The sequence below is a fragment of the Amyelois transitella genome, chromosome 17 (genome assembly GCF_032362555.1).
Source record: "Amyelois transitella isolate CPQ chromosome 17, ilAmyTran1.1, whole genome shotgun sequence".
Classification (NCBI taxonomy): domain Eukaryota; kingdom Metazoa; phylum Arthropoda; class Insecta; order Lepidoptera; family Pyralidae; genus Amyelois; species Amyelois transitella.
This window is the reverse complement of record NC_083520.1, coordinates 4,882,710-4,907,073: the sequence shown is the minus strand read 5'-3', so window position 1 is coordinate 4,907,073 and position 24,364 is coordinate 4,882,710. Positions and strand designations below refer to the sequence as shown.

The 24,364-nt window shown below is 34.1% G+C and overlaps 2 protein-coding genes across 2 annotated transcripts in view; both read left to right on the top strand.

Moving 5' to 3' along the window:
• Window positions 1–4,958: 4,958 nt before the first annotated feature.
• The window catches only part of LOC106142224 (synaptotagmin-15), a 37,012-nt gene continuing 17,606 nt past the window's right edge, over window positions 4,959–24,364 (top strand). The window contains exons 1-4 of the mRNA XM_060949006.1: window positions 4,959–5,095; window positions 17,965–18,129; window positions 18,654–18,869; window positions 20,844–21,006. Coding sequence (XP_060804989.1) covers window positions 17,985–18,129; window positions 18,654–18,869; window positions 20,844–21,006 — 524 coding nt within the window. The 5' untranslated portion in view covers window positions 4,959–5,095; window positions 17,965–17,984. The remainder of the gene's footprint in view (window positions 5,096–17,964; window positions 18,130–18,653; window positions 18,870–20,843; window positions 21,007–24,364) is intronic.
• LOC106138549 (piggyBac transposable element-derived protein 3-like) lies at window positions 10,798–13,316 on the top strand. Its single transcript, XM_060949015.1, has 2 exons — window positions 10,798–10,957; window positions 11,213–13,316. Exons 1-2 carry the CDS (start codon window positions 10,924–10,926, stop codon window positions 13,216–13,218), a joined length of 2,040 nt encoding a protein of 679 aa, XP_060804998.1. The 5' UTR covers window positions 10,798–10,923; the 3' UTR covers window positions 13,219–13,316.

Here is a 24,364-nt window from a genome sequence, read left to right as displayed (position 1 = left end):
TAAAAATAAAAAAACAAGGCTTTTTACGTACTGTAAAACTCAGTTTAGACTCTAGATGACGCTTTAATTACTTTCTCGTAGCCAGCACCGAGCATCGTAGATCTCGTGCGTAGAGCCTCGTAGCTATGCTACAATGACTGCGTGAGTAAAAAATATTGTATATTTAAGATTAATTTAGAAATATTACATGTCTTTAATATAGTGGTAAACATTTTCTTAACATATAAAAATACTAAGTCAGGCTGTAACTTTTAAAGTGCATACCAATTTTATAAATGTGAAAGTGAGTTTGTTAGTCTGCCTTCCATGGTAAAATCACTGATCCGATCTCCAATAAATTTTGCATATACATACATAATGTGGAGTACGAAGAAGGACGTAAAGGTAGAGCTGCGGGCGAAAGCTAGTTATTAATAAGTGGAAAACTAATTAAAAACCCTATCTCTTACAGTTCAGATTTCCTACTTGATACCACATAACCTGAACTGGATAGTAAAAAACAATTGTATGACGAAAATTTAAGTAAACGTTTTCGTTATTTTAAATATTATTAATGTATAAGGTTTGTTTATATTAAATGTAATAACTGAATTCTCTCAGGATAAAAAGCTAAGTGAAAAAGTATAAAATTAAATAATCTTTATAAGTTTTAATTTCTCCGCAAGAGGTGAAAGTAACAGCATTATGAAATAAATCTTTTTATTAAAAATGGATTAAAGAACCTTCTAAGCTCAGTGAAGCTTGCGCTTCTGCCCGAGGCTGAATTCCGCTGGTAATTTTGCGATATCCGTTTTAGTTCCTATCTTTAATGGTTTTGTAATAGTTTATTTTTTAATCAATGGAAGTTGTTAGTATGCTCATAGGGACAGTAAAGTCGTTAATCTTAATTGGCATTAATGTCAATCGGCTTTTAATTTTATAATGGCAGAGATAAATGTTTTATTTATTTGTATTATAACGCATAACCAGACCTAACGGATGTACTTCATATATCACTTCTTTATGTCGTACGTTGTAGATATGGTCATCTAGTTTGAGATACAGATACCTACTCAAGTGACCAGTGGCAAGCCTAAAATAAGAACCCCTTTTTATACTAGTAAGACTTTCCTTGATTGACTTATACGTTGAGTTGAGTTTTTTGTCGCTACCAAACCAGTATGGAGCTTGCACTAGATGAATATATTTCTTTAGCGCCTTAACGGATTTCATAATTAATAACTGTGACCTACGAATCAGCATTAATTGTATATCCGGGGAACCTAACGAAAGTGAAGATATAGCTAGTCTTCTATGTATGTAGAACGTATGCAATTAATGCATGTCATCAAGCTACTGTAATACAACGCAACACGAGTTCAAAATTTATGTTAACTAATTAGCCTGACGACGTGGCGTAGTGTGACAAGGGAAGATTATGTTTATGTGATGGAAGATAGGAGATTAACCTATTTACTTTTTAACAAAGTATGGTCTTTATGTCCAAATCTGGGAAGGGACTGGTAACCTGCTGTACAGGTATACGTACAGGTATACCTAATGTTGGTACCAGCTCTCCACAACAATGAGAAGTTTCAGTGAAGTGAAAGTGCAGTTGAAATTTTGTTAAAATACAGTTGAGTTTTTTTATTTGTTTTCACTAAACTTAGAAAAAAGTTAATCAAAACAAGTTATATATAACTTGGTACATAGTACCAATTTCACAATATGTAAATCTGAATTTATCATGATAATATTACTAAACATGGCCTTCGAATCTTGAGACTATTGGTTGTGTCTACCCCATGAAGGAAAAGTATAAAGACGAGGATAATATACATATATGTGTGTGCGACAAGTATCGACAGATAAAGATTTATGTGAAAAAGGTACACTTAAGCTTTTGCTTTGAAATCCTTTGGGTTTATTAGGAAAATAAGTAACATATTCCTCGTTGCCGTGTGGTTCCCGGCACTATTACAAAAAAGAATAGGACCACTCCATCTCTTTCCCATGGATGTCGTAAAAGGCGACTAAGGGATAGGCTTATAAACTTAGGATTCCTCTTTTAGGCGATGGGCTAGCAACCTGTCACTATTTGAATCTCGGTTCTATCATTAAGCCAAATAGCTGAACGTGGCCATTCAGTCTTTTCAAGACTGTTGGCTCTGTCTACCCCGCAAGGGATATAGACGTGATCATATGTATGTATGTATGTATGTATTCCTCGTATTACGTTCTTTTCACATCGATGTAAATAGAACTTCAGATTTTTCATAAAATCGAAACACACAATTCAAGTACCTACTCACGTACTTTATCAACTGCCTAAACAACTATTGTTGTAAAATTTCCTTTTCATTTCCTTTTTGTATTTTCCTGAAGTAATTTTCTGAAACCTCCCAATTGTTAACATAAATTCTTAACTCATAATGAGTGCTTTCTTCCTAAAGAAATTTTTTGGGTCAGGGTCTATGTGTTTTGCCGAAGACTTGTCTAAAACGCGCTTAAATGTACAATTGTATATCCCTGACCTAATTAAAGATAATTAAAAGTCGTTTAAGAAAACTTGATCGCGAAACACTAATGAATGATACTGAAACTTATTAGTTTAACTTGCATCTCCGCCTCTGGGGTAGGCATTAACTACATCTATTACTAATTTCATTATTTAATATTTATTTTGCATAAAGTGGAGCAATTGTCTACAAACTTTGAGCGAAGCAAATTAACCGACTTTATTGCGGTTTTTGGACAAAAACCATAATTGAGTTTTTCTTAAATACGTAAGTCTATTTGCTAGAAATCGCATCACAGAGTTCCAAGTTGTTTGCATTTTTAACTTGTTAATCATACTGCTGGGTAGGTAAGAGTATATTAAGATGCCCTTTTGCTTTGATCAAAAGTTAACTTCACTAACTGAGTTTAGAAAGAAAAAGTAAAATACCTAAGTATATAGTAATTCTTAGAAAAGCCTGGCAGTTTAAAGTTTAATTAGCACAATAAAGTTCAACAAAAGTAACCTTTAACGCTATGCGACCGGACTTAATTAACATTAATGTTGAATTAATAAGTATTTAAGGCTACACCAACCTCGTAGCTTACTACTGACAGAAAGTGGGTTTTTCGATGTTGGTTAAAAATATCACAACATTAATATTACTAAAATTGATCAATGAAAGAAAAATCATCAGCAAGAAAATATTTACCTACATAACATTATATTTACAAATTATATATTGATGATTTGATATAGAATGTAACTAAGAATTATTTATATTTTAGATATAATACTTTTTCTATTGTCACCAATGTTCTAGATCAATAAGTATAAAAGTACCAACATTCTATGGTAATATTTGACTAAATAGTCTGCCTTTCACCTAAAATTGCCACTTTAGTTATTTAATAAAATACTAAGCAAAGATTGTTGTTTAGTTAATTAACGAGATTACCAACCGGTTACTTAGGACATTTACAATTTTTATACTATAGCAAGGACGTTTAGGACATTATTTACTGTAAGTCTCTGCCTACCTAGGTACCCGTGCGGGATTTTATCTTTACCGCCTTCCTTCTTTCTTACTGTAGATAGATTATTTAAAAACTGATGATATACCATTTCCTTGTTGGTTATTTTTGTCTCGTTTCCCATTTTTGTGTCTATATAAAAATAAATTATATTATAAAAGATATACGCCGTCGCCATGGACTGGATAATGTGTTATTGTCGGTCCCAAAAATGTGGCAAATTCTTTAGGGAAAATGATAATGGATGTTTGGCGAATCAACCAAGGGGATAAAAATATGTAGCACGCTTGGGCGTGGTTTCTTTTGTGATTTTTTGCCAACTGAATTAATTTTATAAGAAGTGATGTTAATTCCGTCATCATCCCGTAATATGATAACTGCAAAGGTACATTTTTGTTTGCTGCTTTAGGTACTTATTATTAAAGATAAAGCTTAAATTTTGGAAAGCTACTTTTGCTAGAAATTCCTATGGGAACGATAAACTGACTGATTTTATAAAATAAAGTATCGTTGAGTTTACATCCCATAATAAATATCTCGGAACTAAATTGTATTTGCTAGTTTTATATATTTTTTTTATTTATCATTATAATCTTAGCAGCCTGAAGTCCACTGCTGCACGTTATACGCCTTACAAATCTTCACACTGCTCAGGAGAACGCAAATCCAGAAAAACTACTGACTAGAAGCGTCTTGTTATAACGTCCGACCGTTAACGATGCAACTTAATGGAAAAACTTTAAAGTATAAAAGATTACCGTATACTCCTCTACGTTTACATACAAACATACATACATATGGTCTCGTCCATATCCCTTGCGGGGTAGACAGAGTCAACAGTCTTGAAAAGACTGAATGGCCACGTTCAGCTCTTTAGCTTAATGATAGAATTGAGATTCAAATAGTGACAGGTTGCTAGCCCATCGCCTAAAAAAGTTTGTAAGCATATCCCTTAGTCGCCTCTTACGACATCCACGGGAAAGAGATGGAGTGGTCTTATTCTTGTTTGTATTGGTGCCGGGAACCATACCTCTACGTTTATTTGTATTAATTAATGTTTAATGAAGGTTGATGCTGTAATCTTAAAAGGTTGATACTGTTACAAAGATTTAAGGCTGGAAAGATGGAATTCCAGTTAATCCCAATCTCAAATATTCCATTAAAATCTTCATGTTTCAAAGGTCGCTCACAAACGTAAATGTATTACATTCCCATACACGTTCAATTATGACGCTACCCACGAATTTTTTTTTCAAGTTCCACAATGCACATTCCAAATTTAAAGCAAACATTTTTTTTCTTGGAATACCGTACATTTTTGGTTTATAACAAAAGAATTCTTTTTTAATTCGAAATTATTACCGTACATGCGCAGTATACGATGGACAAGTTTGCCCGCGTCCGAACGTTCAGTTGCTCGAGGCTTTCCCAAAGATTCGCGCGTGAAACGAAACGGAATTACCCGTACTTACTTTTTTAAACCGCCGAGTGTTTTATGTAAGCATTGTAGAGCATGTATTTGTGTGTTTAGAATTACTTCAATAAAACTATTACTTCAATAGGTGTGTGATTTGTTTGTACGAGGGTAAGTACTACCTGTAGCCTTCCTTCTATGTGCGGTTTGAATGATACATCGCATGTAATGTATTGTTTCCCCTGTGTGTTCAACTGTTAATTTCTAAAGTGTTTTTGGACGTATGTATATGAAACTTTGTGTAAAATAATTAATGAATCCATGGCAGAAAACTCAAATTTATTTTGAACAATTACTTTCTTAAAAAGTTTTTATTTTTAGTCACGGTAAAGAATGAATTTAACTGTTTGCATTGAAATTAAATGACAAAGGGCCCTTTTTATTTCGAATTCATGACGAAATAATTAAATAAACCGTTTATTTTTTTTTTCAATAAAGCTTTATATTTTATTTTCCTGGTCTAGTTGAAATCCAAGTCCACCTCATCTACGTGTCACACCTTTTTAACCAACTGTGTCACAAGAAGTGTTATGTTTTAAGGTGTATGTAGTCCTTTTGCCGAAACAATTTGATGGATTAAAGTTAAATGTATTTTATGGCGTCTCAATCATCAGATGATATAATACTAGACTACGGAATTAATTAAATATAACAATGATCAGATTTTATCTAAAAGCATTGGAATAATCTTAATTTCCACTCATTAATATAAATAATTTTCAAGTTAAGCAAGGTTAATCTATTAAAAATAAATTTATTTAGATCTCCACCGTAGAGGCCGACAAATAAGACCTTTATATAAACATGATCCATACACACTATGCAAATATCTCAAAGCAATCTAATGGTCGTTCTACCTCTTAAAAATATTATAACTAGTCTGTGACCCTTTTAGCAACATAAATTGATCTTGATTCATCGTCAGCCGTTAATCATGATTCGGAATGACCTTTAGTGGAGCAAATCGATTCATCTTTCATAATGCTGTCAGTATTATGAAGCGATTCTGATAGCAGTGATAGAGTCATAATGTATTTGAAATGAAATAACTTAACTGTTTTATTTTGGAGTATTTGACGTCTTACTCGTAATAACTTTATTGTGCTATTGACTCTTCATATATTTATCACGTTATTTTTCTTACGTAGCAGACAGAGATAATATTGAAAACAAAATCAATGACCTATTTTGTTGTTTTAATAAAAAACAATAAAAACATGAAAAATAGGTACATCTAATAATTTCCTCTCACTTACAAATAATTTATTTCATAGCTTTTATCGCGGCTACGTGCTCAAATAAGTAGGTTGCCATAAACATTTTGATATATTCTCCCTCAATGTAGTTCTTCACTCTTCAATTCAAGGCGATTTTCATCCTTTTGTGGCCAGATGTACGGCATCGTCTGCAAAAGTCCAACTTAATGTTGATCATTATTGAACTACACTATCTATTGTATGTATTTGTGATACTGAAGGGTTGGGAAGGTACACCTTAGTTGTTCAAAATGGTTAAAGAAGGAAAATCATCTGTGTTAGCTCATCTTACATTGGTTGCTTGAATCTCCAAAACAGATACGAGTACCTTATATTTATAACACTATTTCAAGTTTCAAAGAAAACTAATCGACTTATAATATCTTTGCTTTTTCGCGGGGCTTCGCTTCCGTTGGAATTTCCAGACAAAAAGGAGCCTATGTTATTTTTTAAAGTTAATTTATATCTGTGTATAAACTTGCATCAAAATCGATTTAGTAGTTTAGTGTGGATAAGTAAACAAAGTACCTATGCTAGATTTTTAACGGTAAATGTTATATTACATTTCGATAAGCAATTAACTACCGGCACACCAATATTAATTAATCCAATTAACATGCAAAACAAAGCCTTAATTTCCTTTGTTACAGCAAAACACGTAGGTATGTAATAGTTTATTTTGGTCATTATGACTACAGTTGTTGTAAATTTTGTATTTTCTACTGACTTTGAAATAGGACGCCCACTGTTCATTGCACATAAAAAATAACACATTACATAACAGCCATTCGATTTCAAAAAATGCGTTACATTTTTTTGTATGTATTTAATTGTAACAACTGGCCGCCAGTACGTCTGCAACTTCGCCCGCGTGGACTAAAAGCCCTTCTAATTTCCTTACAATCAATGAATCAATCAGTTTATTTTCTGTGGAAGTTTCGGGAAATCCCCTCGAGACATTTTTAATAAGGAGCCTATATGCCATTTTTTAAACTCTAAACTCAGCGGTTTGGACAGTACGTTGATATTATCCTAACCTGTATATTATATTCATATATATATATATATATATTCATATTATATATATATATATATATATATATATATATATATATATATATATATATATATATATATATATATATATATATATATAATATGAATATATATATATATATATATGAATATAATACTACACTTACCAATTGACTGTATATTATAAAATATATATATATATTATAATATACAGTCAATCGGTAAGTGTCTTCATTTATTTAATTAGATTATACCCAATAATAAAATAAACCACAACACTAACAAAACAAAAAATAATCAAAGCACTAGAAACCATATACTTATAAACGGACTAGATGCAAACAAATTTATTCACCATTCAACTAGTACTAAAAGAAAAAATCCAGAAAATAACCATCCACTTTAAACGATTAAAATAGCTGAACTTCAAAGAATGCACTGTCTAGCATTGCGGATGCCTTTAATGTTTTCAGCCTTCGAGCTGCTCGGTTTTTTCTCAGTACTGATAATTATCCAGCTAATCGTGTAGCCTTTGGATTTGTAATTATTGGCTCGATTTACCCCGTAAGGCATAATATGTGTCTATGTAATTAATGACGTCGCCAGAATTTCTCCGTATTTTATCTATTTCTAACGGAAAATTCCTTGCTCTATGTTCCTGTGGTTTAACTATTCAGAAAACGAAGGGTTTCCTTTGTTCTCAATTGATTTTCATGTTCGTCGGAACTTTGCTTCGGGCCCGGGGTCTGCTTTCCAACTCTCTCTCTACTTTTCGCAGTTCAACTCCATAATATTGACTGGCATATCAAATATTTCAATGTCATGGATTGACTGTATTTAATAAACTTTATCTTTATATACTATTCAATTAATCACACTTGACGTATTCGTTTTGGTTCTTTTTAATGCAGATTAAGATAAAAGACAGATTAATCCAATTTAAGATTTCCCCTGTGCCCTCTACACCGCACGGGGACTCGTATAAGCGCAGGTTTTCGCCTTGACTCTACTTCAACGCTCACTAAGTTAAGTAGCTCGCGATCCTGTGGCGGCTTCTTGCTGGATGTCATATCTTCAGCTAAACCCATATCCCCTTAAAATTGTAAAACTAGTCCAAATAATGGTTCTAGTTATTCTATGGATTAAAATATCTCTTATGACTTATACCTGCATCGTTTTACCCCAACGTCTCAAGTGATGAATTTAGACAAAAATATAATCAAATATGAAGTAGATAGTCACATAGATTTAGTTAGCTTTAATCATGAAACCGGAAAAAAAATGTGAGCTCTTTTAGGTTTTTATTGATTCATAAATAACTAAAAAGGAAAGGATCAAATTTGAAAATAAAAGGTTGTCAAAATCCATGGACGATATTCCGAAGTTCACAAGTATATTGTCCCATTTAGGATACAAATCGTTTTTTTTTTCTGACAAAACAAATTTAATCCCCATACTGGTATGGCAATTACGTGAACATAGGAATAAAGGCGATATCAATATTGTATCAACACTGTTCAATATACCTGTCCATTAGCTGTTGATATATTGCGAGCGCGTTCTTCCAGGCGAGCTCATTTAAAAATTTATGAACAAAATTGATCATTTTTTATTTTTGATAGACATATCTTTCTAAAGATAAAATAAGAAGAAAAATTTTTGGGCGTTAAAATAATTATTTTTACATGTGGTTTTACATATGTATATTTTTGTGTAAAAGAGGAGACTAACTGACTGACTGATAATATAGGAGGTGAAATGAGAGCCCCTTCGTGTAAAATCCTGACTCATCCAGGATCATCATCTCGAGCGAACCCCGAGCTCCTCTCCAGACTGGTGAGGATGTAAATGGGACTTACGCGAGGAATAAGAGAGACCAGAAAAAGAACGACTCAAAAATACTCATTGTTGTTTACGAAGTCTTCTTTCTATCTTCATGTTCCTCATTTAAATCTCGATTTTGTGCATAATCTACTTAAAGCTTCGGAAGCTCTCAATCAGACACGTTTTCAATGTTGGGTGCATTTCAATTTATTATAAGAGGAATTGATTTACCATTTGGAAGGCTTGAAGGTGTTTTATTGTATAATTGTCTTTTTTCTGTCACTGGCACTATCTGTAACTCAATTCCATAATGGATTTGAACGTGATTTTTGAGTCTTTTGGCTCTGTTTACCCCGTAAATGATAAAGACGTGAGATGTTTGTTAATAACTAGTTATAACTTATACACAACGTATTTAAATGTAGAATCTAAAAACAATCAATTATTAGGTATATTACTTTATATTACCATCGTTTCGATTACTTTCACCTTCTTATAATATCACCATATGAACAACACTTTGAAAATCCATTAAAAACTCTACGCTGTGTATCTTACATGATTTCATAAAACGTATAAGTTTGGAAGAATAGGTATATAGATGGATAAATATTTGTTGGAAGTCCACGCTCTAATGGGTAAATTGATTTTACTGAAATTTTGCAAAGGGTATAAATAAAACCGAACTGTAATTTTATATTCCGATACTCCTACGAACACTAATATTTATATCGAGTTTTAAAATAAATACATATAACAGGTAAATCAGTACATCATACCGAACAACTTTACTATTGGACCAACCACGCATTTGCGAAAATAATACCATCAGTGTCGTACAAAAGGTGCATGCACAGGCGACGGAAATGCATGAAACAGCGTATGCCGTGCGGCTCCCGACACCTTGGAAAAGGAGCACTCCATATCTTACCCATGAATGACGTAAAAGGCAACTAAAGTAAAAATCTAATAAATAGAAATCGTGAACCTTTAACGATGCTCAGCCTGAACTGAAATGTTACAAAGATAAACCGCTAAGGATTAATCTTACTTCCGCGAGCAATAAATATAGTTCTATACACGTATGTCAATATAGGTATATAGACAACAATAGGATTACTATTGACATAGGGCTGGCTCACTGGCAAGCGAAGATAACTCGATCAAAGTTCTTTCTCACTTCCGCTCCTTTGAAAGCTTTTACAGATTAATTGGCGATAAATCTTCCTTTTTTACCGGCTTTCAAAGATAAATGCTTTATTATCTTTGCTGTTCGTCCTTGTTTGTATGTGCAATTTATTTTTTATTTTATCAATATTAGAATATTGTCAATGTTTTAAACACAACTTGACCTATTTTGTTGCCCCACGAACTTGAAAATTATTTTTCAGATTGCAGACGCAACGCGATCGGTTTGAAAATTAACACGTTAAAAGCGTACAAAATATGTATTTTGCCCCAAAATGATTTGTAGACGATGTCGAATGATAAATATTTTGTTTTTAATATAGTAAGTAGTAACCGTTTCCATATTGATAAAAGAGTTTTGGCAACGTTAAATATAATTTAACAAATTTCTCCTTAACTTTCCCTCGTTGGGGTTTTATGGTCAAAAGCTTGCTTTGATTTATTAAATAACTGATGTAGCCCTTTACAACCGACTCAAACTAAACGTGCATCATACTTTGAAAAATTCTGGACGACGCGCGATTTCGTTTTCGTGGACGCAAACGACACTGATCGAGCGTGCAAGATCTATTCCTGCGAATAATAAATATTGCGTGACCTCGTGACCTCTCAGTCGCAGGCAGTGAGGCGTCGAACATGGCTGGGTTTTTTGGCGGAATCGGCGGCTCACGTAAGTATTATTTTTATTTACTTTTTTATGGTAAAATGAATGTGCTATTATGATTATATGTAGTAAAGGTATTAAAGTATCGAATGGAATAAGATTTTTAATAAAATGTACACGGGAATTAATAGAAATACTGCTAAAATAAAAATGTTGCACGTTCGTGTGCTTTCGGTATGAGTGCGCTGAACTTAATTTTCGCAGATTTTGTTTTGTTTTGCTTTTTATTTGCATTTATAACATAATAAATGTTTCTTTCAGGCCTGCCTCTAAATGAAAATGATATAGAGAACGTTTTGACAGCGATGGGTGATGGTAATCTCTCGGATATTGACGAATTCGAAGATTCAGACGACGATTGTGACCCAACTGCGATTGAACGGCTGGTATTAGAAGGCCTGGATTCTGGAGACGTCTTATTAGACCAGAGTTATGCTGAGCCCATCCCCGACCAAGGACAGTGTCTACCACCGCCGTCAGCTGTGTCATTTGGCGAAGATATCTCCTGTTCTTCAGCAAATACGAACAATATCCCACTTCAGGTGAGCCAATTGCCAAGTCACACAATTAATACACCAACCCCTGATAATTTCGCACAAAGATCATCTACAAGGTCGTCATCAAGTCATTCTCCTACTGTATCGTCCTCTAGAGAAAACAGGAACAGTACTAGGCGCAACACTGCTAACATTCAACCAGTTCAACCGAATTCTACTAACAGGTCTACTTTCTCCATACAAAACCAACCATCGACTTCGCGCCCTGATCTTTGGAAAGAAACACCTTTTGAAGATAAGCCACACAATTTTGAAAAACCCAGCGTAAGACCAGTTCAAGCTCCTGTAGAGTATTTCAAAGAATATTTTGATGACGAGTTTTATGAACTAATAAGTTTGTGTACAAATAATTATTTCATGCGAAAGAGTGGCAGAGAATTAAAAACATCTCGATCTGAAATAATTAAGTTATTTGGAATCCATATCATGATGGGTTGTATTCCCTATCCAAGGGTGACAATGTATTGGCGGGCTGGAATAGCATTAGAAAAAATTACGTCTAAGATGAGCAGAGATCGCTTTCAAGCACTCAGAAATGCATTGCATGTTGTTAATACAGACATTCAACCCCCTAGTCAAGAACCTAATGTACTTTGGAAGGTGCAGCCAATTATAGACCAAGTAAGAAATGGATGTTATAAACAAGAACGTACTCCCGGTTACTACTCTATCGACGAGCAGATGATACCATTTACTGGAAGATGTGCCGTCCGTCAAGTGGTAAAAAACAAACCTCGACCTGTGGGACTCAAAAACTTTGTTTTGACGACTAGTTCAGGCCTCATGTTGGATTTTGAGATTTACAAAGGCGCAAAGACAATGTTTGAAGAGACGAGGCTAGGCCTCGGACCATCTGTCATTCTTCATTTAGCTAGAAGTGTCCCAGTTGGCAGTTGCTTGTACCACGATAGGTATTTTACTACGATACCTTTGATAGAGGAGTTAAACAAGCGAGGTATCCACAGCACTGGGACTATAATGCATAATCGAATACCTGACAGGACTAGCCTTAAGTTTAAAAAGGACTCACTTATGCAACGAGGCGAAAGTCAGCAAATGGTGCGGGATTCATCAGTTCTTGTAAAATGGAAGGACAATACCACTGTAACCCTAGCGTCCAACTGTACAGGTGCCTCGACCACAGATATTGTGAAACGGTGGGATAGGAAAAACCGTCAATATATCGACGTACCAGCCCCTAAAATAGTGATGAATTATAACAAACACATGGGCGGGGTGGATGTCCTGGACCAGCAAATGGAATACTATAGAACTTTTATAAAAACTAAAAAATGGACATTGAAGGTACTTATTCATTTTTTAGATTTGTCTTTAGTTAATTCTTGGCGCGCTTACAAAAATGATTGTTTAGCTAACAAATACCCAAGAAATAAAACGTTAGATTTGTTAGATTTTCGTCTTGAAATAGCGGAGGTATTGCTAAATAGCCCTGATAAGCAGCGTCGTTCCTCTGATGAAGATACGATGGAGATTAATGTGCCAAAAAAGTTTAAAAAGGCCATAAAGCCTTCTATATCTTTAAGATATGATGGTTATAATCACTTGCCACAGTTTGATGACCTTAAGTCTCCTAGAGCATGTCAAAATGAAAATTGCAAAAGTCGTACGAAGACACGATGCATCAAATGCAATGCCTATCTTTGTATAGCTCGTAATCAGAATTGTTTCAAAGATTTTCATTCTGCCTAATGTAAAAGTAATTTTATATTTTAATTATGGAGAGTTGTTTTTTGTTTTGAGTATTTTTATAATTTTTAAGTCATGAAAAGACATTTAATTTTGTTAAACTTTTAAAAATAACTATGAAAGCTTGTTCCTATTATGAAGACTGGTAAATTTTTGAGACTAATTAAAGATAAAGCGTTTTTAAGTGTTTTCTAATAAAAAAATATTTGATTTTGTTACTTATTGGAGTTTTATTTATAAAAAATATAAAACTTGCACGATCGTGCAAATGTCAGTTATAATCTGAAGCGCACGATCGTGCACGTCATTTTCCGGGAAATGGGGCTTTTCCGATTTTTTTCTCTATTTTTCCTGTATTCTTTAGAACCATAATACAAGTCTAAGTACAGTTTTTTTCATAAACTCAAATCCTTTGGTCTATTGGTCAATGCGGCCAAGTCTCAGGCCATTGTTATAGGTAGTCCTCACTTTATCTCTAAATTTAAGTCATTGGTGTTTCCCAAAGTTGTTTTAGGCAATGACACTATACCTCTTGCTTCCAAAGTCAAAAATTTGGGAATAATCATTGACGAAACTCTTTCTTGGTCCCCTCAAATCAGTGAACTTAGCCGGAAAACTTTTATCTCCTTGCATTCTCTGAGGCGATTGCAACAGTTCCTACCTTCCGATACTAAAGCGCTTTTGGCTCGTTCATTGCTCCTCCCTGTTCTCGATTACGCTGATGTTGCGTATATCGACCTGACTGAGGAACTGTTAAATAAGCTTGAGCGGATACAGAATATGTGCATTCGTTTTGTTTTTGGTCTTCGGAAATTTGACCACATATCGGAGTTTCGCTCACGTTTGAACTGGTTATCTATGAGATCACGTCGTAACTTACATATTGTCTCCTTTTTGTACAGTGTTCTTTTTAATCCCCTTTTCCCTAAATATCTGTCAGAAAAATTCACTTTTCGCATCCATGATCCACGCCTTCGTTCCTGTAATACCCTCCTTTTACAGATTCCTGACTACCATTCTCAAACCTACGGTAAGTCCTTTTCCGTGTTGGCTGCTCGCCTTTGGAATAAACTGCCCCTTCTTATAAAATTGTCCCCTTCTTCTAATTCCTTCAAAAATAAGCTTAATAAATTCTTTCTCGAGTCTTGAATTGGTTTTGAAGTTTATTTAGAATATATACATATTTATATATTTTCTTTATTTATTTATTTGTATTTTACGTATATAATTGTTGTGTCTTATCCTTAGATAATTCTAGTAAAAGAACTGTTGTTCACCCTTGCCTCAATTTTGTTTATGATCCTCTTACTGTCAGGTTGGCTGGAAGAGATCCCACTTAGGGATAAGCCCGCCTTTGTACTGTACTGTTTTTATTTGTAATGTACTCCTTTAGTGAACAATAAAGCATTTACTTACTTACTTACTTACTTTATGTGTCCGGTTGTAAAGGGGTAGAGATATCGCCTATACTACGAGTAATATCAAAGCATTCGTAGTCGGCATACAAATAAGTTTAGGTTCGGGTTAAAATATCCATTCTTCATACCGAGATATTTGCCTATTCCAAGCATATTTGTAATGTGATATTTTATCGTATGTTTATTAGGGGTCTTAACACTGTCATTGGTATTCGTTATCGTTAAATAAATGGTTTTTAATTATATTGAAGTCTTATAAAATTTTCGATATCTGTGGTTCAGTGTTAGCATGCAGTTTGTCACAGCTCAGTCCTTTATTAAGTTTTCAGCACGGAAGCATATAAACCTAGAAACAAAATACCTACTTCTATTAAAAAAAGTCGAGACTAAAGCTATAAATTAAGTTCGAAAAAGTTGCCAAGACGTTGCCAAATTATGAAATTGTACCTCTATACAACGTATCAGAGTGACACAATAATGAATGATTTAATATTGAGGATTAGCATAACTCTGAAAATGCAATTTTGAATGTCAAATATGAAAATTTATTTTATACTAGCTTCCCCCCGCGACTCCGTCCGCGCGGATGTCTGTCTTCGCGTGGATGGTTTATTTCTCCATTTTGAGTAACTCTGACAATGACATCTTAAAAATATCTATTGGACCCAATTACGGCTAGGCCTATAATAATTAAGGAGATCCCTCTATTGAGCTACTGCTGTTGAGTTCGCGTTCTGTAGTAAGTAGTTCGGTCAATTTAGACCAAAAAATAAGAATGAAGCTACATTAATTCCCATCAAGCTGAAAATGAGTATAATTGTTTAAAACACAATCAAAAGCATTATTTCAAAATTCCCCATTATTCCGGTTTAAGGAAAAAAAAAATACCCAAGGGCAAAGGTAAAAAATGGGTTTTTCACGATTTTCTTCGAAACGGTAACTTTTATCGGAAAATTACCTCAGACATAGATTGTAGATCATAAAGTTATCTATAAGAAGGAATCAATATTTTTTTTCAATAAAGCTACCGTTTCTGAGATATAACGATGCAAAAAGTTGCAAGCGTCATAATATGCATAAGCACGTCTCGTATATATTCTGTGTAGCAGTAATATAAGTAAAAATATTGTTCTGTCGGTAATTTTAACTTGAATTCAAAATATAAAATATACATAAGTATAATGAAACCCAGTCCCTTCATTTATACTGTAGTGAAACCTTGAGACAACAACTGTCTCTCTGTTTAATTGTGTTCGTGCCTAGGGTCGTATACCTGCTTTATCTCAGAAAATGCTCAACACATGAAAATCCGTTAGTCTTTAATAATAGTAGTCCTTGCGGGGATACCGTTGATGGCTATGGACACCACGGCCTCTCATGCCCTAGGAGTGCCGGCCGTTTAGGGCGCTATGCCGCCCGAAATAATATAATCCTCCGTGCTCTTGTCACCATCCATGTTCCAGCCGACCGAGAGCCAGCAGAGCGAGACCGGATGGTATGACTTTGGTACCCTGGAGATTGGGGCGGCCTTTGGTGTGGGATGCTACTTGTGTCGAAACACTTGCGCCGTCTCATCTTCAGAATACTAAATCTAAGGCCGGTTCTGCTTCAAATGAGGCAAAAACCCCAAAAGGCGCAAATATGTAGGTATCGGTAATACCTATACTTTTGAACCTTTTGGGGTAGAAACTCTGGGACCGGGGGGCCTATCTGCCCATCAACTTTTTCGACAATTGTCGAAAAAACTGATTGAGGTATCTGTTGACCGGAGGGCTGGAAATTATCTGGCTCAGAGAATCAGCATTGCCATTCAAATTGGCAGTGCTGCCAGCCTTCTGGGCACACTCCCGCATGTTGATACTATGCAGGGACTGTACAATTCATAAATTAAATTTTAGTTTGTAGTCATCTTTTTTCTTTCTTTTTATAAGTAGTTTTAGTTTTAATTTGATTTAATTGTAATCTCTATTATTGTCCTAAGATGATTTTCTTCACTCAGGTTTATTCTTTTTTTTTTTAATAATAAATGCGAAAGTTAGTCTTGAGTGCTGCGTACGTAGTGAAAACACGTGTTTATTCTAACCTATTTCAGACTTTTTCAAGTTTAATAATAAAAATGTTAAAAAAAAAACGCGCTAATAGTACACTACCTCAGAGGTGTCGTGGAAACGTGTGCATATTATGACGCTTGCAACTTTTTGCATCGATATATCTCAGAAACGGAAGCTTTATTGAAAAAAAATATTGTTACCTTTTTTATAGATATCTTTATGATCTACAATTGTAAGTCTGAGGTAATTTTCCGCTTTGAAAATCTTACCGTTTTGAAGAAAATCGCGAACCACCCATTTTTTACCTTTGACCTTGGGTAAATTTGTTTCCTTAAACCGGAATCATGGGGAATTTTGAAATAATGCTTTTGATTGTGTTTTTAACAAATATACTCATTTTCAGCTTGATGGGCAATGTAGCTTCGAATGTCTAGATTGACCGGACTAAAGTATTTTTTTCATAGTAATTAGTGACGGCCCGCGTGTGCCGCAAACGGTTCAAGCTAAATCCGACTTTCGGCGCTACATGTTACGGCGCTGAATCCACTGCGGGTAACGTAACGTGTGTTCGCGGTTCTACAGAACAACGTCTATGGATGAACTGAAAAATTAAGATTTTTTTTCTTCGTATTTTTCCAGGATAAAAAGTATCCTATTTTATGCCCAGGATAATAAGGTATAATTATACCAAGTTTCATCAAAATCGAACCGTTAGTTTTCACGTGATGCCTGAACATACAGACAGACAGACAAAAAATTTTTTAATCACATATTTCTGTTTGGTATCGATCCAGTAACACCCCCTGCTATTTATTTTTTCAATATTTTCAATGTACAGAATTGATCCTTCTACAGATTTATTATATGTATAGATGCCTACAGCTGAAATATTGAGAGGTTAGTTTGACTACAGTTCCACTAATGATTGATAAATTTAGAAACATAACTCTTTTTTTGGCATAGTTGAAACACGCGGGTGATACTATTTGATTATTTTCTGGATAGACATGACAGTTGTAGTTATGACAAAAAATTGTTTTTTTAAATAAAAACTTAAGACATGCATCCATCTGGTAGCAAAGAAAAATCATAAGATTGTAAAAATCAATCTAGGGTAAGGCTTATACACTTGAGATTCTTCTTTAAGGCGATGAGCTGCAACCTGTCACTATTTCAATCTTAATGCCCTACAGTTGAACGGGGCAATCCAGTCTTTTTAATACCGTTGGCTCTATTTACCCCTTAGGGGGGACGTGATTATACGTATGTATCTTTTGCAGGTATCATCCGATGTTTAGAGATGTTAAACCTGTCACCGTCGGTGTATCGTAACGTTGACGATGTCGAGCGGCCCGTGAACACTAAGAAGATCTACTCGAGGCGGCCCTGGTATGCCCCGCCAATTGACCCGGCTGAGGTGTTGACGAGCAGACATAGAGTACCAGGTATAAACTTGTAAAACATTTACAGTTTTTAGAAAATTTTTTAGAAGGTTAATAAGATTATTGAAACGAGAAACATCGGTGACAACATAATACCCCTGGCGTTTATGCTGGTTGGGTCCTAACTGGGGAAGTGTATGTTTCTAAATTGACAATTAAATAAAAAAAATATGAATAATGGAATAGATTTATATATACCTAGACAAAGCGATTCTCGTCTTACCTCCGCAATCTTGACGAGTAACCTAACCCTGTTTAGATCATAGTTACAATCAAGGTTCCAGATTGTATAGGTGCTCACGAAGTTTCCCTAATAATTGTATATCATTGTACGCTACTCAGAAAAAATCATTGGTACTTGTTTCCCTCTCAATAATCATTAACTCTCTAACGTTAAGTAGCGCCCACTTATAAATCACGAATACTAAATAAGAATTTTTATTGATTCTCTTACGCCGTTCTAAGCAGTACCTATATTAGATGAAAACTTTTCTTTCTATTTAAACGTATTAAAATTTTACCAACAGATTACGACCCCGATTACGAAGAACCGGAGGGAGAAGAATACTATGATCGTAAGCAAGATTATGTGGACCCAGTGACATCACAGAAGATTGAGTCAGTGGACAGTATCGACAGAATTGAAGCGATCGAAGCGTCACCGCCTAACACGAGGTTTGAACAAGGGCCTACAACCAGCTCCGTATCTGAATTCTCACTTGGAAATGCTATCAATTTAAGAGGTAAGAAATTGCACATTAAATCATAAGTAAAGGTTATTATTGTATGTTAAATGATACTTCCGTTACGTATATAGATGCATAACAAAATAAACTTTATATTCATCTCGATTGCGATTAAAATTAAATAATTCTTTGATTCATCCTATTTATATTATAAATGCGAAAGTTTGTGAGTATGTCAGGATGTCAGTATGGATGTACTCTTTCACGAAAAATCTACTTAGCCGATTACGATGGTAGCTGATGACCCAGAATAACACATAGGCTACTTTTTATCCCGGAGTTCCCGCGGGTTTGATTGTTACGTTATGATAGGGTTTTAAAGCGGACGAAGTCGCGGGCGGCTTGTAGTAATCTATAAATAAGTATATTTAAACCATTATCACAGATGTAAAATTATAATAATACACAGGCCAAGTTATGTCCCGTTAGACCTATTTTATTCTTAAAATCTAAACATTTTTTCTTTAACAAAATATGTATATGATCGCAGTTTAATATAATTAATCGCATCATTACACAGCCCGATAATGGTTACATATTGGAAACATGACGGCATTTCCCGAGGAAATAATTACGAAGCTTTGACGAGCTATTTAATGAGGCTATAAAAATGTTCACGGCCTTGTTTCGTATTTTCTATGCCTTTAACGGCATAATGTTATGGGTGAATCGCCATCAAGAGGGTTATTAGTGCTTGGATTCCTTGAATAACTGAGATTCGATTAAGAATAAATTTACCAAATTGAGCGAATATATTAAATTTTAATAGACTAGGTAGAAAACATAATTAAGGATTACCTAAAATTGATTTATAATTACTAAGTATTTCTTATAGAATAAAATTCTACTATGAATAATTATGTGATATATATTTTTTTAGTAAAAAAAAGAATAGGTATACTCCATCACTTTCCGATGGATGACGTAAAAGGCCACTAAGGGATACGCTTATAAACTTGGGATTATTCTTTTAGGCGATGGGCTATCACTACCTGTCACTATTTAAATCTCAATTCTATCAATAAGCCAAACAGCTGAACGTGGCTTTGAGTTTATCCAAGACTGTTGGCTCTGTCTACCCTGCAAGGGATTTAGGCGTGATTATATGTATGTATGATCTCTTCTTTTAGGTTGTAATGAAACTTTAATAAAATTGAAATTAAGTAAACGCATACCTACATAATAATAAAATGCTTGTTATCCGTGGGGGTAGGTAGATACTATGGATTGCCATTTGCTATGAATCATCTTGCTTATTCTTCTAGTTAATATTTTTTTTCATAACGTTTACCCCTCCATTTTTGAGGAGGTAAAAGAAACAAGAATGTAATTATTTATGAAAAATCCTTACATGTCTAGTTTCGCTAGACTAAAACAACAGAAAAATAATAAGTATGCAAAGGCAGCACTATGTTTACTTTCAATATGTTTCTTTGCGTCGGAGGTTTTCTTCCATTTGCCACATATACTGAAAGATAAAAGTTTGGTTTATATACCCCGGGGATAAGAGATAGTGTAGAGGTCAGGTGTATGCTACAAGTTGAAATGGCTTCTTGTATATTATACTCGCATGAAAATTTTCAGTCTCTGAGTAAGTTTCTTACAAGTTCTTGCTTATAAAGTCTATAAAATGCCTAAACTAGCTTTAAATAGTGTTCCTGAAATTTGTGTAATTTAATGCTATTCTTTTTTTCTTTTGTCCGACATTCTGGTTTTATTAATATTGCTTCCTTCTTATAATTAGGTAAATGATAAAACTCTTAAATTAAATGCACTAGTTCTAATTGAGGCATGTAATCAAGACTAATTTAACTATAAAATATGCATATTGAGCATTAAAAATACTTTAAAATTTGTTTCAAATCTCTAAACTAGCCAAACTTTTAATGTGAAGGAAGCAAATTCCACATTTTTACTGCAAATGGAAAACTACTTACCCCGCGTCATTATAATGTTAATTTATCTACACAGAAGTGGCGCTAGTAGCATTGGGCGGCGCAAGCGCAGCTATAGTGTTGCTGATCGTGATGGCCGGAGTTTTCGTCGCGCGCAGGCGCAAGAACAGCCCCTCCCCCGCACCCTCGCCGCCGATACTCGTGTACCCACCACATGACATTTCTGCTCCGTGCTATATGTAAGTAATTATAGTAAAGAAATGTAAGTAATTATTGTTGCCACAATTATATGACGTAAAACATACATACATACGGTATAGACGTGCTATATACCTTGCGGAGTAGACAGAGCCAACAGTCATAAAAATATAATTTAATACTAGCTTAGCTATTTTACGTAACTCTGCTTGGGTTAAATTAAAATTTTCTTATTTCCCGTTCCCGTGGACTTTTCTATTCTTTTGTTTGTTTCACCTCTGATAATTAAACGTGTTCATACTAAATTGGCCTTATGTCTTAGCCGTGAAAGCGTAACAAACTTTATTATATTATGTATTACTATACTATAGAATATAAACATAAGTACCGATTACAAGTTAAGGCATCTGATATGAGTAAAGTTTACCTTAAAAATAGGTAAAAGAAAATGGATCAAGAAAGGAAAGTATTTCTTAGTCCGTTTAATTGTGAATGTACGTATAACGTCTTTACCAATTATGATTTTTTTGTAATCTTTCTTTAACAATTTATGAACTTAACAAACAAAGAGGCATAATAATTATGGTTACATCATGACGAGGGCGATAAGTATCAGTTAGTGAGAAAGAAACAAGAACGCAATATACAGTTAAGGTAAAACACGCGTTGGTATCAAATAGTTACCATAAATGTTGGTGCAAACTGCACCTGCAGTAAATTTGCATACTGAATTCGTCCGTATGAACTCTATTACATAAAGGAAGCAACGGACGTGCATTGCTTGAAATTCTCTTCGACAAAACAAAGTTTAAAACTGTAACAAGCAAGTTGTAATGAAAATACAGTATTGTTAAATTTTGTATAGTTCAAATTTTGACATTGGGATTCATAATTTTGTACATAAATTTTATATTAATTATTAAGTTAAATGCAAGGACAAAGATTATAATTTTTTACACAAAAGGTTATACGCAAGCCGTAAGTCTTAAAAGAAATCAGTAATTAATATTCTTAACAGTATAACAGAATATGTTCAAAACGACGTAAAAACAAATAAAGCTTATAATGGTTGATCAAGTTTAATTAAAGCTCAATTTTCTACTGAACTTATTTGTGGCTAAATAATCTATTTTCGTTGAAGTGATGACAGCGTAATAACTTTGCAAAGTTTTACAATCTTGTTGCTTGGCTCTTGTGTCAGAGGGAAGACAAAATAAATTGAAAGGAAAAATATCTAGAAGGAACAAGTATGAAATTGTAAAACAAATTACTAGAAAGTCCTAGAAACCTTATTTACTAGTTCTATCCAAGTTATTTCCATGATAATGTAGCACAGAAAAATTATAGCATGGTCCAGCTGTTTCTTTCCGTGCAGGTTGTAGAACTCGGTTGTGTGTGTTTATGTGTTAGTAGTACGATTTCACTAATGAAACACATTTTATATATTCTTTATTTTTTCCTCTACATACTTCTGTAAAGGAAACTTACCTTTAATTTCTTTCAACGCTGTTGGCTTTGTCTATACCGCAAGGGATATAGACGTGACTATATATACATATATAAAGTCATATATTTACATACGTATAGTCACGTTTATATTCCTTGCGGGGTAGACAGAGCCAACAGCCTTGAAAAGACTGAAAGGTAAGTTTACTCTATATAATATAAAATGTCTGATTGACTAGATAGATCTGAAATAAGTATAATCTGAATAAATAATAAAAAGATACTAAAGTACACTTGCGGCTTCACTTGCGATTTACGAAAAATCCGATAATTTCGTTAAATTTCAATTTAATGACCAAAAACAAGTAAATACATGTTCATAAAGTAAAACTTGTACAGTTTAAAGCTCATTTTTCTTTGAGATTATTTCAGAATTAAATTAAAGCGGAGGGAGCACATATTTCAAAAGGTACAATGGATATTAATTAAATACGTAAGATTTGATTAATTTTCGGGCCGGCTTTGATGCAGACAAAAGACTATTTTTGTAGGCAAAATGAGTGAATTAATTAATATCAGATAGAATTTTGTAATTTGGAATTATCAATAGATATTGTTATTATAATTATGCAATTATTCAATAATAATAATAAGAGTATGAACTCTATACCGTTAATTTACAAAGTTGACGAATGTAAATATGCAAAGAAGTATGCAGGGATCGTGACAAGCGGGAACTAATCTGCCTATCCCGGGAAACAAGCGCATTTTAAAAAAATGTATGTAAGCCAGCTATAACAAGACGAAATATTACAATTAACTTACTTATTTAATAGACCAGAAATAAAGGATTTTTTTTGCCAACAGTCTTGAAAAAACTGATAGGCCACGTTCAGCTGCTTGGCTTAATGATAGATTGGGATTCAAATAGTGACAGGTTGCTAGGCCATCGCCTAAACGAAGAATCCCAAGTTTATAAACCTATCCCTTAGTCGCCTTTTACGACATCCATGGGAACGAGATGGAGTGATTCTATTCTTTTTTTTATTGATGCCGAGAACCACACGGCACTAAATCACTTTGTATTACATTGTCAACATGAAAATAATTTAATTCTGGCTCTCTGCTCAGTGATTTAGAGATAATATCTTTTAATAAACGTTTCATATCGAAACAAATCCCCAGCAAGGGTTTTTAAAAGGATAATAAATCAAAAACTTATTGATTACGGTCAATAGTTTTACTGTTTGTTCATGGTGAAGATAAATACCGTAGAGTTACGTGCTCCAATAAGTGTGGACCAATATAGTGCGATACGTGACTTGCAGGTAATCTAGTGGCATAGAAATTATGTGAGGAATCTAGGGTGTCTTCCATATTACCATGAAAACAATAGATGTTAGGTACGGTGTGGTAAATTAATTGGTATTTACAGGTGAAACAGAACTATTAATTTGAAGAAATAAAATTAAACTAAAAACTTTAATTCCTCCTTGTAAAACTTCTTTCATGAAAAATATCGTCTTGATGGAAAAGTCATTACATTTTTATTTTGTAAGTCTTTAAACTTGATCTTCAATACATACTAGCGATCTGCCCCGGATTCACACGGGTAGCATTTATAGATACATATATAATATACCTTCCTCAGAAAACCCTCTTTAGTACATTGTTAACAGGAACAGAATCCGAAATTAGCGCATACATACAGACGGAGAAAATAAGGGGATTTTATAATATATGAAGTGGTAGTGAAGTGATTGTGATAGTGAGAGTGAAATGATGTAGCGGGAGCGATTTCTGGCTCGACCGCCACAAAAGGAGTCTTCCGTCAGCCCATGTATTATGTCTGGGGAACCTGGGGAGATTGTATACATGCTCCAATCCGTGGAAACTTTAATATCGTGATTCAGCACACTAGTTGTTTTTGGCTGGTGGGGCCACGTGTTTGGC